The following is a 14,775-nucleotide window of genomic DNA, read 5'->3' on the forward strand; positions in this document are numbered from 1 at the left end:
TTTTTCCCACGATTGTCGGATCGTGTCGAACAGTGAGGAAGAGATTAAATTCACCACAAATTGTTCGGTGACGCCGGTCACTTCCTGCTCGAGATAGTACAAGCTATCGACGTGCCGAGTGACCTCATTGAGTAGAACGGCCAGCTCATCCTTGGAGTCCGCTTCCATCTTGTGCAGATTGGCCATGCCGCGAATGTGAGTTTCAACGAGTATGCGCTTATCGTTGGCAGACCCCATGAGGACATTCAACACTTCTTTGTATCTATCTTGGCAATTGGACGAGGCTACTACGGTTTCATCTTCGTTTCCCAGCAAAGCTTTCCGTACGTCCCCGTTACCCCAATTGTTGATCAAGTATTGAACCGCCTTGGTAGCGTTGTGCAAGTTCCATTCGGTTTTCACCATCGTCGTTGGTACATGCACACTGGTTGGTTGTTTCACTAAAGTTGATGTATACGATGGCTTTGTCCTCTCGGTTACGCGATCATTCGATGCAAGAAGTTTCTCCTCCACTTTGCTGGAGACGCTATAGTAGATCTCTTCAAACTTTTCGTAGGTTTCTTCTTCTTTCTTTCGTGCATCCTCTGCAACAATAGCTACTATCGTACTGTGGATTTTACTATACTCAGCGTACACGACAGGAATAGTTTTAGAAAGCACTATAAGCTTAGGCGTTGCTGGTGATGGTACATTCTCGCTTAACATGGCTTTAATTCTTAGCATCTTCTTTTCAACATGTTCACGCTGACGGCGTGCTCGTTCAATTTCCATCGCAATTGACGGGCAATTTAGAGAATCATCATCACTGAGACCATCAGCATCCTTATTCTCGGCATTATTGCCCGATTCTTCGTCTTGATTTTCGGTTTTTGAACCAATACTACATTTATGCACTTTTTCTATAGAACTCATCACAGTTATTTTTCCCATCTTTTCTGTACGTTCAACAGGCAGTTACTAAATACGTAGGATGTGGACGAATGCTCCCAATGTTTAATAGCATTGGTGAATTTTGAGGATATGCCACGCACACTGAAACAAAACCCTTTCAAACCCATCAGGGTTTATTGGGTCCTTTCGCTGAATAGAATTGAATGTTACTTGATTTATTATTTGTTCTATATTAGCCATCTTTCCTTTTTTTATTACAAAAAATATCTCACAAAAAGATACACAAAACATATAAAGAGTTATGATGATTATGATTTTCTCGATTTGTGAGATTCTTTTATTGTCATTAATTAAATTCAGCATTGAAAGAAATTAAAAGAAGATAGCGTTCATTTTCATCGTTTCACATGAGATTCGTTAATGTACGCCATATGAATGCTTGATATTATAAAGAATTAAATTCTACATTTATTCTTGGGGATGGTCAGCAATAAAAGTCTACCATTGTTCATCTGGATCGATATATTTTGAAAAATGTCCAATTTGAAATATTTGTCCGTCTGCCAGCCGACGAACGAAAAACATAAATGGGCGGTTAGCATTAAACGTTGCATTACTGGATGACTCCGGTTCATTCGGCAAATGCCCGTTGCCGTTTTCACCGATTGAGATGTAACAATGCTGGAAGAAACCATTCAAAAGCCCCCGTGCTGCCTCTTTGAAAACGCGCAAATCTTTAATCTCAAATATACCGCCATATCCGAGCTTTGCTAAAATCGTTTTTGATTCTGTTTTTTCGCGCACAAAAAACTTCGGCAGGACAATCGTCGTTATCGTGGGCCGCAAGAATTCTTCTATTTGCTTTAAATGGGCTTCATTCATTCTAGACACAACTTCACGGAGTTCCGTACCCTCGTTCGGTAGTATCAAAAGCAGAGAAAGCCCGCTCGCTTCATCAAAAGGAATATCTACCGCCGAGCACTTCAGCTCGTTATGTTGGCAGAAAGGCAAGGATGCTGTGGCGCGCATCAAGGGCACACGCTGTTCCGGTGCGTTGATGAACCGAAAAACGTCCATCTTGGTATCCGCAGGATTGAAACGAAGGCACAGCGGCGTTAGTATAGAGACTCCACTGAACAGCATCAGCGTAAAGCAAGGTTCTAGCGAAAACACGTCGCCCTCACAGATGAAATCTTCAATCTCCGTATTCGCCATACGGTAGAATGAATTGACGGCGGCGGCAGACGGAATGTCGTCGGTTAAATCGACTGCCTCTACCGTAGTGTCATACGTGCGCTGAAACAGACGCTCAAAATCTTCACTGAGTTGTTTGGTTTCCTCCACGAGCACGAAAGAGAGTGCTTTCACGTGTGTTCCGTCATTGATTTCCTTTGTCAAGCGGCACTGTTGGTCAACGGCATCCTTCGTTTCTTCCGGCAGATTGAATGCTACGCAAAAATCCTCCTGTACGGCAGCACCAGCAATCGGATAAAACATCGATAGCGCCAGTCGAACGTGGTAGGGTGAGGTAACATAGTTAGTCTTCCAATCATAGCTGGCCTAAGGATGGTAAATTGTTTAGAAACAAAGAAACATATCGAGACAAAATAATGTTTGAAAGGTAGACACCAAAGCACCGGCTCACCTAGTCGTAGAAAAACAGAAATATTCCCGGGGAGAACAGATGATGTCATATCCTACTCACCTTGAAGTATTCGAATGTAAACTTTCTGTTCGAGGAAACAACCGTAACGTCCGATAGAGGGTCTGGAATATTTTCAATAGATTAAATATTCGATACACTATTGCCAGATTATTAGGAACCTTTAAATAAGCACCCACCGGATGGTACATCAATAGCAACACAATTGTTTAGAAACGCAAAAAGAGCCATGTCGCGTTCGGAAAATTTGACAAACAAATGAAGCCGCTGCACTTCTGCCAAAAACACGACACTGTTGCAAAAAAAATAACAACAATTCCCTGCAAGGTCAACGATGTGACTTCGTTCAGTTTGTTCGATTTGGTAAACATGATTTCTAAAACCGGTTTAACACGCGAAAATTAAAAGGTAAAAAAATTCAAAACAAGTGAGTCAAATGGTTTTGAATCATAAAACAGCGCTTTCATAATTTAAACTTGAATAAATATATGACAACTGATTCAAGCCTCTAATCTGAACAAATAACTAAGAGATACATACAAGCATTCAAAAGCTTTCGACATACTTTCATAAATTTATTGATCCTTCGAAATAGTTAATTAGCACGCTTGCTAAAGTTACTGTAACCGATTCCAACGCACGTCAGCATTACTTTGTTCGAACCGGACAGTTTATCCTCGTCCTGCTCATCAACCTCATCGTCATCGCCATTTGCATTCTCTAGTTTGAACGTTATGGCGAAAAACTCTCTCAAATGTTGCAAAAAGTAGACGGTGTATTGAGATAACGGCCCTATAAGAAATTTCGACACATCCTTCTGCGCCAGTGCCATGTATAGGGCGGCCAACCACTGGAACGTGGAATCCACACAGCCTCCTCGATAAATCTCATCCAGCAATCGTATTCCCGCACTCCGCCCCAAATCTTCTGGTATCGACGGATTGCCCTCCTAAAATGATGAAACAATTTATACAGAGTGAATTGATAATTAGAGATTTTTATAAAAAAAATAATTACCTCTTCCATGGTTTTGCATAGTGCCTCGGCAGAAAACATAGTACCGTCAGTAGTTTCGGCAACCAAATTTATGCCATACCCTGGACTATTGCCTGACCGCTTGCCTTTGTGCTGGTCGGTGTTTATGTAGACATCCGGAAGAAAATTAAGCATCACTCCTTTCGCGTGCTCAACGGCTCGATTTGCCATTGCCGGACTAACCTTGCAACAATAGGCTGTTCCACGGATCCGCTTTACCATCGACTGTTTAGTGCACTGAATGGCTTTGAGTGATTTACGCACCGGACACCGAAATGTGACCTCCCCTCCTCCGTTCGGCATCATGCCACGCTTTTGAACGCTCAGCTCGAGACCATCATCAACTAGCAGGAAACGTTTCAGAGTGGGCAGTGCCGAGGCTTTAATGTGGTCCACAGATGGACTTTCCTTGCTATTCGTGACTCCGGTAAGTGTTACATGTAGCAGCTTTTTACAAAATGGACCAAGAGCGACCAGCACGTCCAAAAAGTAGCCTATTCCACGGTCAGTGCTACAATCGTGGTGTATGGTCCCGCCGAACAGTAGACCAGGTTGATAGGTAAACGATTGTCCGCTGCTATCCACTCTGGTGCGCGATCCGTTTGTAATCTTGTCCAACAGTTGCAGCAGGTTCGTTTCATACTCCCGCAGGCCGGGATTGTTTTCATCTAGCGTACGTATTTCTCGCACTGCTATCGGTTTTCCACTCAGTGTGGAAAGAATAAGCCGTTGTTTTAAAAAGTTACTACCATTGTAAATGAGAAAACTGCCTTCTTTACCAGCACAGGTCATTTTTGATTCTCGTGAAATGAAACAAAATAATTAAATAGCAAGCACGTTTTGATGTTACCTCGGCAATTGACAGTTTCTGTTTTGTTTGATATAATAACTTTTGACAGCATTTACAGTGGCTTAAAAAAATAAGCGAACACCATAGAACTCCGCATTATTCATTGAATTTATGAAAAGTGTTTGATCAAATTTAAAAGTTCTGTAAAAAAGCTTTTTAAGTGCAATATAAAAGCTCTCTACATTAGCTCTTTGGCCTTTATGAAATTATTAAGTGACTAAAATCTAGTTTTGGCAACACGGTACTATATTGACGTTCAATATTGTTCTATGTTGTGACTAGTGGTGCACAAATTAAATCCCTCCAGGGATTTGAATCTAAAGATTCTCGGGTACAGCACGGACTACGATCGGATAAAATCCGTTCGAATCGAGTTGTCAAAGGTCACTCACGTTGAAAAGCGCGGGCAAATCTGGTTGCCAAGTTTCACTCACCTCCTCTCAAATGTGTTCATTTTACCTGCCATTTTGAATATGAACGAAATGAACTCTTTTCGCAAATCCGTTCGTTCCCGTTTGTATGGGAAGAAATCCGCGAGGTTTTATGCCGCGGATTCTCAACGAATTCGTACATTTGAGGGTTCTTATTAAAAAAAGAGTGTTAATTGCTTTTCTGAGGATCCTATTTGTAATTTTTTATGAGTTTATCATTATTTTGTATAATTATTTAAATGATTACCAACGACTTCGTTTGAAAAGAAACACGGGTAGAGCACGGACTACGATCGCATAAAATCCGTTCGACGGTTCGGTGAAAAATGAACTCTGTGCGTTTATACCTTATATGTTCAAAGATTCCTTTGAAGCCTCCAGCTTCGTTTATACCTAAGGCGCTCAAGTGTTTCCGTGAATTGAATGATTGTTTCTTTTCAAACGAAGTCGTTGGTAATCATTTAAATAATTATACAAAATGATGATAAACTCATAAAAAATTACAAATAGGATCCTCAGAAAAGCAATTAACACTCTTTTTTTTAATAAGAACCCTCAAATGTACGAATTCGTTGAGAATCCGCGGCATAAAACCTCGCGGATTTCTTCCCATACAAACGGGAACGAACGGATTTGCGAAAAGAGTTCATTTCGTTCATATTCAAAATGGCAGGTAAAATGAACACATTTGAGAGGAGGTGAGTGAAACTTGGCAACCAGATTTGCCCGCGCTTTTCTCCGTGAGTGACCTTTGACAACTCGATTCGAACGGATTTTCTTCTTCTTCTTCTTCTTGGCGTAACGACCTCTTGGTCATGCCTGCCCGTTAAGGGCTTACGAGACTTGTTTCCCTGTTGTACGTGGATAGTCACTCCTCTCGTACAGGGGAGGGTCCGGTCTCGGTTTGGATTCGAACCCACGCCGTCGAGGTGGTGAGCCCCGGCGCTCATGGGCCGATTTTCTAACCGGCGCTACCGCTCGGCTGTCGCGGACCCCAAAACGGATTTTATCCGATCGTAGTCCGTGCTGTACCCGTCAATCATCCAATTCACGGAAACACTTGAGCGCCTTAGGTATAAACGAAGCTGGAGGCTTCAAAGGAATCTTTGAACATATAAGGTATAAACGCACAGAGTTCATTTTTCACCGAACCGTCGAACGGATTTTATGCGATCGTAGTCCGTGCTCTACCCGTCTGTCTGAGATCGGGATCTCCAAATCTGAATCCCAACCCGTATGGAATTTGTTGAATTGATTGACTTAACACTCTGACGGCCGGGTACATATATAGATGCAATGGCTCCGTTTCAGTTTGCATCCGCTCACATCACTTTGGTGTACTGTCAACGCTGTCACATGACACGCGTCACAGAAAACTAGATGTAAACAAATATCAAAAGGAAAGTAAACAAATTTCACAGGGCACGTTGCTGTTCGTATGTAAATTCGAAAAAAAGAATGAAGAAGAATGATCAAACAGGGCGACCAGATACGGAGGAACTAGTGCAAGCGCGCCGGTCGTAAAGTGTTGTGATACCGTGAATTGTGCGGACGTCAAAGTGTTAAATGATTCAAACAATGTCATATATCACAGCATCTTGACAAATAACCAGAAACTATGCTTGCCGAACTCAGCTGATGAGGAAGTATTTCATCACTCACAAGTTGAAACCTTCTTGAAGAATTCTGGTTCCGGCCACGGTCCAAGGCGTAACACAGATTTTGTCGAAAGACGGAAGAACAGCTCCAAGCTATGGTGAAACATGTCCGCTTGACGGAAAGCGAAATCCGAAAAAGTATATGAGCGTTCTGGAACAGTAAGCTCATTGCAATAGCCGCAACGAATAGAAACAACAGGGTTGTTAACATCATAATAATACCTGTACGGGAGGATACATATACATACATGGGAGGTCTATCAAAAATGTCAATTGCTACTTAATTGCTGTTTTTATAGCTGGAGATACGTGGAAAAAGTAAATAAATTGAATCGTTGTCAAGTGGCTAATTAAACGAATAAAATCTTATGGGATCCATTCCGAGGTTCTAATCAAATCTATGAAGGGATTGACTCTCTTCGAATCATCCTCATCTCGATTATACCAACACTAGTTGTGTCAGAAGGGTACCGGAAAGTAAACACGTTTGTTTTTCGCATTTGCATGCAGTTTGTGTTGTGAGTCACGGTTGTACGTAAAGAACGAATATTTAAAGTTTCAACATGGAAAACAAGCATAGAGAAGCGATCATTTCCCGCATGGATGCATTAATCCATTGTACAAATTATGAAGCTTTGTGCAATGAGTGCATACAACGAAATATGCTTTCACGCGATATGGTTTTAAGGATTGAGGTGAGATATAGACACTGCTCCTAACAGTGTTGTAATGTTGTTTTATGTTGTGTAACTGTAACTTTCGATTTTGATATATTCTGACAGAGCCTCGAGTCCGATGCGGAGACTAGACACAAAAGGCTGTTTGAAAAAATTACCAAACGTGGCCCGAAGGCATTTGATATCCTGCTCGACATTTGCCGACGACAATTCCCACCAGCATATACTGAGTTGCAGCGTGGATTCATGCCTCCCTTCCGCCGAATGGAATCAAACGATGCTAAAATGAATTCAACCCTTAACCCAAACCGTGTGCGCCCAGTCACCCCGAATGAAGCCGTCGAACTTGCTACAACCCGTTGCTCGGAAGAATCTGCTAACAAAGAGAACAACAACGCAGCTGCAGCGAGCGAGCGTGTCACAGGAAGTAACTCAGAGTTAAGTGTACATGAAAGAATTCCCCCGCCGTTTATAGTTAAGCAATCGAGTGGACCTCCATCAACACAGCCGTGGGTTACAACGTACCCAATGGCAAACCGGAACAAAGGCGTTGCATTCATATTAAATATGATAAGCTTCGTCAACGATACCCTCCCCGAAAGGAAGGGAGCAACAGTTGACGGAAAGAACTTAATATCCCTATTTCAACAATTGGGATTTCAAGTATTTTACAACGAAAACGTTACTTTGGCGGTAAGAAAATGTTTGATGCAATCGAATCGATACTTTTCGCCATTTGACAGAAAAACTATTATTTTATATTTTTTACAGAAATATAAGGAATTGGTTGCCAAGCTAAAGTCTTCGAACCATCTACCGTGCGACTGTTTCGTATTTTACATTCTTTCCCACGGCAAAAGACACGAGGATAAAGACAGCGACTATATCTTTCTATACGACACCTCCCTGCTGCGGATTCAGGACATATTGGTAGAATTCAGTGCACAGGAATGTAAAAAACTGATCGATAAACCGAAATTATTCTTTTTCTCCGTCTGTCGGTAAGATGCCTTCTAGAGTATTAAGTTTTAGTCTTAGAAGAGAATTTTGAATCATCCGTAAAATATATATATATATATATATATTTTTTTTTCATTTACAGAGGTGAAAATTCAGACCTTGGTTCCCATCGTCTAGCAAGGATGACTGAACGTGACGGTGTTATGTTAAATCGTAGGGAAATGGTACCGATCAATACCCCCACGTACTGCGACATGCTGTTGTGTTACGCAACAGTACCCGGATTTGCTGCACTTCGCGATCCAAGCACTGGGTCTTGGTTTGTGGAGAGTATGTGCAGAGTTTGGGCAAAGCATGCACACGAAATGGATGTGGAGACAATGATGAAACTGGTGGGAAAAGATACGGCTTCAAATCGAACGAATGCATTAGAATTGCAGACAATCAGTACCGAGCAAAGGGGCTTTTTCCACCATCTGTATCTCAACCCTGGGTACTACGCCGACTCCCAAGATAAACTTGCCTGATGTATGATTAGGTTTACAGGTTAGGTTTCTCAACAACAGACTGTTAGAGGTTGAGATGAGTGATGAATATATGCTTATAGTTGTGCAACTTATAGGAACAGCCACTTGTAGAGATGGATCTAAAAACAGTACATCTTAGCATTAGTTTTTCTTTTGCTATAGTGACCGTCTTCGGTCTTAATCACTAGACTTATCCAATCGTGGACGTGGAAAGCCACGCACGTTGATCTACATTTTAGTATTATATACTATGTATTTTTTATACATGACTTTTACGATTTTTGTCGTCCAAATAGTGCCTTAAAGTTTTAATCAAAAACAACATAAAAATAGCATTTGACAACAAAACAACCGATAATAAAGCCATGAAATGTGTCACTTTAATATGCTGTACAACGTAATACTTTTAAGAGCGAAACATATCACACGCTTTTTATCGGAAACTTGTATATTCCTTTTCGACTTGATAAAAGTATAATACCGGATACAACCGGTGTACCCAGGTTATAGTTTAAAAATCTGTCACGGTTCGGGAAACGAACGCCAACATTTCCCCCAGGGTTTTCAAGATATTCTGAATAAGAGTTGAAATATGTCCATAATCAGTGCCCATCAATCAGAATTCCACGCCAGCATCGCAATTGTCACATAGCATACATACGAACTAATCGCTGGCATTCGAATATGTGCACATGCCTAAAATATGCAGAGGGTTACCGGATGCTGCTATCCATAGTGGTGAGTATGATTTTGCTGTACCACTCATACCCTCAGGCGCAATTACCAAAAGATTGTACAGATTAACATAGGCTTGAAACTTTTAAAAACTTCTACGCAACAGGGATTAAACTTTTATGGAACTTATAATGCGATACTGATTGCAAAGTGCAACGTATGCAAAATACAAATCAAACAGGCACGTGCACGAAACGCAATCTGATATGGATGGTCAAGGACAAGTTTATGCTCGAATAATCCCAATTGAATTGCGATATGCTATTGGGGAAACAAACAAAATTCTAAAGAAGCAATGTAGTTTTTTTAGGAATACGAGTCCCAACGTTTTCAAGTTCTTACGCTCTAAGAAATTTTTTGGAACACGAGCCCGAACGGTTTCAAGTGTACACGCTGCAAGGTAGCGTTTCACAAATAATAAATTCAATTATAATTAGGTCACACACCACGAGCTAAGTCTCACAAGTTAGAGTGCATATGGACATGCACCAAATAATTCACATATTAAGATCAAGGTCAAAAGGATAACAAAACCACATATCCTAGAATAGAATGCATGGCTTCCTACTCCGCATTGTACGTGTTTCATCACGATGAACACGTGTATGATCATATTAACTAATCTAATCAATCATAATTAAGTAAACAGACAAATAGAGCAAGTCGATAAAAAATCAGGCAACCAAAAGTATTAAATTCAGTATTGTTTTCTTCATAAAATTTACAATAATTTCGGAACAGACTAGTGGGAATGTGGGAACCCAAAATGAAAATTAAAAACGAAAGAAATAACTGTTGCTATAAATAAAGGCCAAAGATTTTATTCAGTACGAAGCTTCCATTCGTCTACGGACTTTCATTCGGGTGAATCCTCCACTCGATAATGATCTTCTGGTCAGTGAAGAAGTTAGTGAAGTGAAGTGAAGACAGTCCCAGAAGTAGTTCGTTTAGTTTAGTTTTGGCGATGCGTGCCCGTCAAGAGTTTACTAGACTTTTTCCTTTGTGTACTTGGATAGTCAGGTCTCTCGTACAGAGGAGGGTACGGTCTCGGTTGGGATCCGAAAATACGCCGTCGAGGTGGTGAGCCTCGGCGATCATGAGCCGATTTCCTAACTGGCGGAACTATACTGTTCTAATTTGTCTGATGCACCGGTTTGAAAAAACAACGGAATCAATCTTTGCATTCAAATTTTGGAAATGGCTTCACTGGCTGTACGTGGGTCATTTAAATTAAAAGTCCAAGCTGTCTTACCAATAATCTAACCTGATCAGCGTGGTCTAAACGGTTCATATATGTTCCGAATATATAAGATACGCAAAGCAATGTAACAGGCAACGACCGCCGTCCAGCGCGGAAACTGATGACAACGCAGACCACGCGCGGGTTACCGAAAGATGACACGGTGACGCGGCGGACCTCCACGCAATACTGGACCACGGAGAGTTGTGAGAATAGGAATTCAGTTCGTTCCCAACCACTGATCTTAGCGGTTAGCAAATAAAAATATACTTTTCATTAATTCTAGAAGATTAAATTCATAATTTATACAAGCGTTCTCGTGTTTATTGTAACATCCGGTAAGGGCCACGTATTCATCCTGATCATACTGGAATTCTTTTAGGCTGCTTTCCTCGCCGTATCCCTCGATTGTTTCTCTCAGATTGTTTCTTTTTCTAACATGTGAGATGAAAAAATAAAGGACACATAAATTAAAAATCAAATATTGCAAATTAAAAATGTCGATAGCTAACCAAGTTGTTAGTGGCCTTATTAGCCATTGCGAATCTGACGACCAACAAAATATCGTGCGATATAGCACTGACACCAGCCTAATTTTAACTTTACCGATGAGTTAATCAACAGACGCAGCTTCGAATGAACGTTGGGATAAAATGATCTGCTCTCCGCCTATTTCTTCTTACTTATCACTTGCCGAAAAAATCAGGCTGCCTTTTCTGAGCAGAATTGGCTGTTGGCGTTAAGAACGAGGAACGTTAGTTGAAATGATTGTTTGACCAATTTTGGATACAAAGAAAATTCCGTTGATGGAACATACATTATTTGATAAATAATTCCTTCTCAATTTAAATTTTGCATTAGTGAATACCCCAACCTTCTACTGCAGTATTGGTATAGCCAATTTAAAAAGAAAATCAGTACCCTAAAAATTCTAGCGTTTAAACCTAACAATAAAATAGGTTTGAATTTTCAAAACTTGAGCTTCTATGAATACAAGACCCCGCTTGTCTCGCACAGTTATAAACAGGCACTTCTAAACCTGCGATATCCGCATAAGATTAAACCGGTTATATCAAACGATTGGTATTCTGCATCCGAAGCTTTCGCAGAAACTTGTACCTACTGGCACTTCCAACCGGCATCTCGTAGAATAAAGATCTTGTGCACCACAAGTGACCACGGAACACTCACTCCTTCTAGCTTAGTTTAAGCCATCTCAGCCAGTTCACATTGAAGTGGATTGTACATACGAATAATTGTATGGTTGTGCTATACGAAACTACATAAAGAATAGTTGACTCGGTACAAGAAAATCCCACGAAAGTAGAGCCGGTATGTGAGTGACCAAAATTCGTAAAAAGCAAATCAAACGAAATTAGCGAGTTGAACCTGTGAAGATCCGAGCTCGTGGTAAGTCAACCGACAATATCGCATAAGCAACGTGCAGTGTAGTGACGTTAAAAATAAGTTAATAAGAGTTTGAACCGGAGGTTATCAAAATCAAATAGACAGCAAAGGGGCAGTAAAAGTGTTCTGCATATCAAGGAACGCGTCAAATTGGAAGATACGGTTACTGCTACTCTTCAGATATCAAGTAATCATAACCTCGAATAAATTAATGCATCCCTGACGCGTTTAGACGGCAGGGATGAACAGGTTTTGGTGACTCACCCGATGTCGGAATAGGCAGCTCCTCAAACATTCAAATGTTTCCTTGGATTAGTCAACTATAGGTTGAGCCATTAATGAACAAGTAGACCTTTGAGAAGAAGCTGAAAAGAGGAGCCATGTCTACACCGTGATAAATATATTTGGATACACTTTTTTGAGTTCACATTGCGATAAGTATATCTTGTAAAAAGTTTAGGCACAACGCTTCATCTATCAATGCACTAAAATATGTAATGGTAGATTTTTTTATCATTTGTTTGCACTTTGTAAAAGGCATTTAAGGTATTGAGGGAAATTATTGTGTAACGATTTTTAGGCGGCGATCAACGTGGCGCGTTTCAAAAGTCTGAAGTCTGTGGGTATGTGCGCAACTTTGTTTATATGATCATCTTGTTTTATTCAGCAGAAACACCTGAACAGATCTTCAGGGCCATTATTGGTACGAAAACAGTAAAATAGATCGAAAGGAAGCAAGTATGATGCAAAGGACAACGTTCATCACGAAAAATTGCATCAGACCTGGACATCATCTATGTTCATGGTAAATCCTGATTCAAACAAAAGAGGTTAGAGAAAAGTCAGGCGATGTTCAAGTATGGATAGCAATTAAGAATAACTTTCCTGTATCTAAAATTAATATTCCACAGTTTCAAAGTGCAAAGTGCTTTCCAAACAGATGCACCCAAATGGTCTGAGATTTGAATTATGAGCCGATGATCCGATGTGTATAGTTAGTGCAGAATATCTGATCTCTAAACAAAAGTTCGCTGACCGCCATGTTAATTATCTACGCTTATACGCCAATATCCAATGTATTCGTTTTAAAACCCCGTAAAAAGTAATGAACAAATGAAAAATAACAACCAACCTCTCCAAAACAATAGTTTTCTCCCAAATGTATTATGATGATAAAAATAATGTATGCTCAGTAATCAATCTACTTATACAGTCAATGTTTGTCTTTCTTTCATTAAGATGAAAAGATTAGCATCTTTTTGCAGGTGTCTAACAGGTGAACCGAAACAGGTCTACCCAGCAGATTCAGATGATACGACGATGATCGAGTTGCGTGTCCATGAAAATATTCCTCGACCGTTTGTAGTGAAGCTTTCAAGGGGACCTACAAAAACACAACCATCGGTAACAACCTATCCAATGACGAGCCGAAATAGGGGAGTTGCATTTATCGTGAACATAATATCCTTCGTAAACAAGGACTATACCGAAAGAAGAGGAGCGAAAATCGATGGACAAAACTTGATTTCCCTTTTTCAGCAACTGGGATTTAAAGTATTTTACTATGAAACCCTTACGAAGGCGGTAAGCAAACTCTTACAGTAATCCCATCTTTTGTTTATGTTAATTAGCAGACTGATTTTTATTTTTTAAATATTTTTCACAGCAATATAAAGCATTGATGGCACAGCTAAAGACATCGAATTATTTATCGTGCGATTGTTTCGTATTCTACATTCTTTCGCATGGCTTAAGGGAGGAAAAGACCAACCGCGACCTTATTGCTTTTCATGACTGTTCCCATCTGGCGGTTCAGGACATATTGGCAGAATTCAGCACGAAAAACTGTACTAAACTGATCGGAAAACCGAAACTTTTCTTTTTCTCCGTCTGTCGGTGAGTCGAAACATGCCTTCGAGAGGAACAAGATTTTTTTGAAGATTGAACTGGGGTTTTGTATGTTATGTTTTCTTTTCATCACCAGTGGGAACGATGCGGACTTTGGCTTTGATCTATCAAGAACGACTGAACATGATGGCGCCCGTCTTAAAGCTAGTGATCCAGTATCGGTTAATATTCCCACGTTCTGCGATATGATGTTGTGTTACGCAACAGTGCCCGGATTTGCTGCACTTCGCGATTCAAACACTGGATCTTGGTTTGTGGAGAGTATGTGCAAAGTTTGGGCAGAGTATGCCCACGAAATGGATGTGGAGACAATGATGAAACTTGTTGGAAAAGTTACGGCTACAAATCGCACGAATGCATTAGAATTACAGACTATCTGTACCGAGCAATGGGGGTTTTTCCATCAACTGTTTCTCAATCCCGGATACTACGAGTTCGCACAAGATGAACGGTCCTAATGTGCGGTTGGATTTAAAAAAAAAGAGCTTCAGGTTAACGACCGTCTTGAAGAATGAATGGCTACATATTAAAGAATACACATTTTACCCGAGCACCCTTCGCTTACGTAGAAAGTCAGTACTTATGAGCAATGAAGAATTTGCTCTTAGTTGGGAACCAACGATCATCGGGCAGTATTTCGCCTACGTGACGGGTCCGGAGTCCTAGACCACCAACGTATTTGGTGTTTCCTACTTAGTAGTTTTAATACTTGACTTCATTTTCAGTACAGTAGTACGGGCTACGTACAGCATTTATTAGTTGGCATTGCATACGGATTTGTTTATTTAACCAT

The 14,775-nt window shown here is 40.5% G+C and overlaps 3 protein-coding genes across 3 annotated transcripts; 1 reads left to right on the plus strand and 2 right to left on the minus strand.

Moving 5' to 3' along the window:
- Window positions 1-1,291: 1,291 nt before the first annotated feature.
- LOC131284017 (intracellular coagulation inhibitor 2-like) lies at window positions 1,292-2,795 on the minus strand. Its single transcript, XM_058312871.1, has 3 exons — window positions 2,734-2,795; window positions 2,597-2,658; window positions 1,292-2,451 (listed from the first exon to the last, which is right to left on the minus strand). The coding sequence occupies exons 1-3, from the start codon at window positions 2,783-2,785 to the stop codon at window positions 1,390-1,392; spliced, it is 1,176 nt and encodes a 391-aa protein (XP_058168854.1). The 5' UTR covers window positions 2,786-2,795; the 3' UTR covers window positions 1,292-1,389.
- A 304-nt stretch (window positions 2,796-3,099) lies between these two features.
- Window positions 3,100-4,437, minus strand: LOC131284018 (probable RNA 3'-terminal phosphate cyclase-like protein). Its single transcript, XM_058312872.1, has 2 exons — window positions 3,572-4,437; window positions 3,100-3,503 (listed from the first exon to the last, which is right to left on the minus strand). The coding sequence occupies exons 1-2, from the start codon at window positions 4,379-4,381 to the stop codon at window positions 3,150-3,152; spliced, it is 1,164 nt and encodes a 387-aa protein (XP_058168855.1). The 5' UTR covers window positions 4,382-4,437; the 3' UTR covers window positions 3,100-3,149.
- A 2,620-nt stretch (window positions 4,438-7,057) lies between these two features.
- Window positions 7,058-14,440, plus strand: LOC131285275 (caspase Dronc-like). Its single transcript, XM_058314128.1, has 8 exons — window positions 7,058-7,223; window positions 7,311-7,898; window positions 7,977-8,206; window positions 8,308-8,686; window positions 12,655-12,697; window positions 13,441-13,658; window positions 13,741-13,970; window positions 14,059-14,440. Exons 1-8 carry the CDS (start codon window positions 7,092-7,094, stop codon window positions 14,438-14,440), a joined length of 2,202 nt encoding a protein of 733 aa, XP_058170111.1. The 5' UTR covers window positions 7,058-7,091.
- The last annotated feature ends 335 nt before the right edge of the window (window positions 14,441-14,775 follow it).

Source organism: Anopheles ziemanni, chromosome 3, assembly GCF_943734765.1.
Source record: "Anopheles ziemanni chromosome 3, idAnoZiCoDA_A2_x.2, whole genome shotgun sequence".
Taxonomy (NCBI): domain Eukaryota; kingdom Metazoa; phylum Arthropoda; class Insecta; order Diptera; family Culicidae; genus Anopheles; species Anopheles ziemanni.

What these genes read in the sequence shown, in the direction of transcription:
- LOC131284018 (XM_058312872.1), bottom strand. Translation starts at nt 4,381, where the DNA reads ATGACCTGTGCTGGTAAAGAAGGCAGTTTTCTCATTTACAATGGTAGT. An exon ending in TATGCAAAACCATGGAAGAG is followed by an intron (nt 3,504 to 3,571) that starts GTAATTATTTTT and finishes TCATCATTTTAG; the next exon opens with GAGGGCAATCCGTCGATACC.
- LOC131285275 (XM_058314128.1), top strand. Translation starts at nt 7,092, where the DNA reads ATGGAAAACAAGCATAGAGAAGCGATCATTTCCCGCATGGATGCATTA. An exon ending in ACGAAAACGTTACTTTGGCG is followed by an intron (nt 7,899 to 7,976) that starts GTAAGAAAATGT and finishes TATTTTTTACAG; the next exon opens with AAATATAAGGAATTGGTTGC. An exon ending in TTCTTTTTCTCCGTCTGTCG is followed by an intron (nt 13,971 to 14,058) that starts GTGAGTCGAAAC and finishes TTTCATCACCAG; the next exon opens with TGGGAACGATGCGGACTTTG.
- LOC131284017 (XM_058312871.1), bottom strand. Translation starts at nt 2,785, where the DNA reads ATGGCTCTTTTTGCGTTTCTAAACAATTGTGTTGCTATTGATGTACCA. An exon ending in TGCTATTGATGTACCATCCG is followed by an intron (nt 2,659 to 2,733) that starts GTGGGTGCTTAT and finishes AAAATATTCCAG; the next exon opens with ACCCTCTATCGGACGTTACG. An exon ending in TTACATTCGAATACTTCAAG is followed by an intron (nt 2,452 to 2,596) that starts GTGAGTAGGATA and finishes TACCATCCTTAG; the next exon opens with GCCAGCTATGATTGGAAGAC.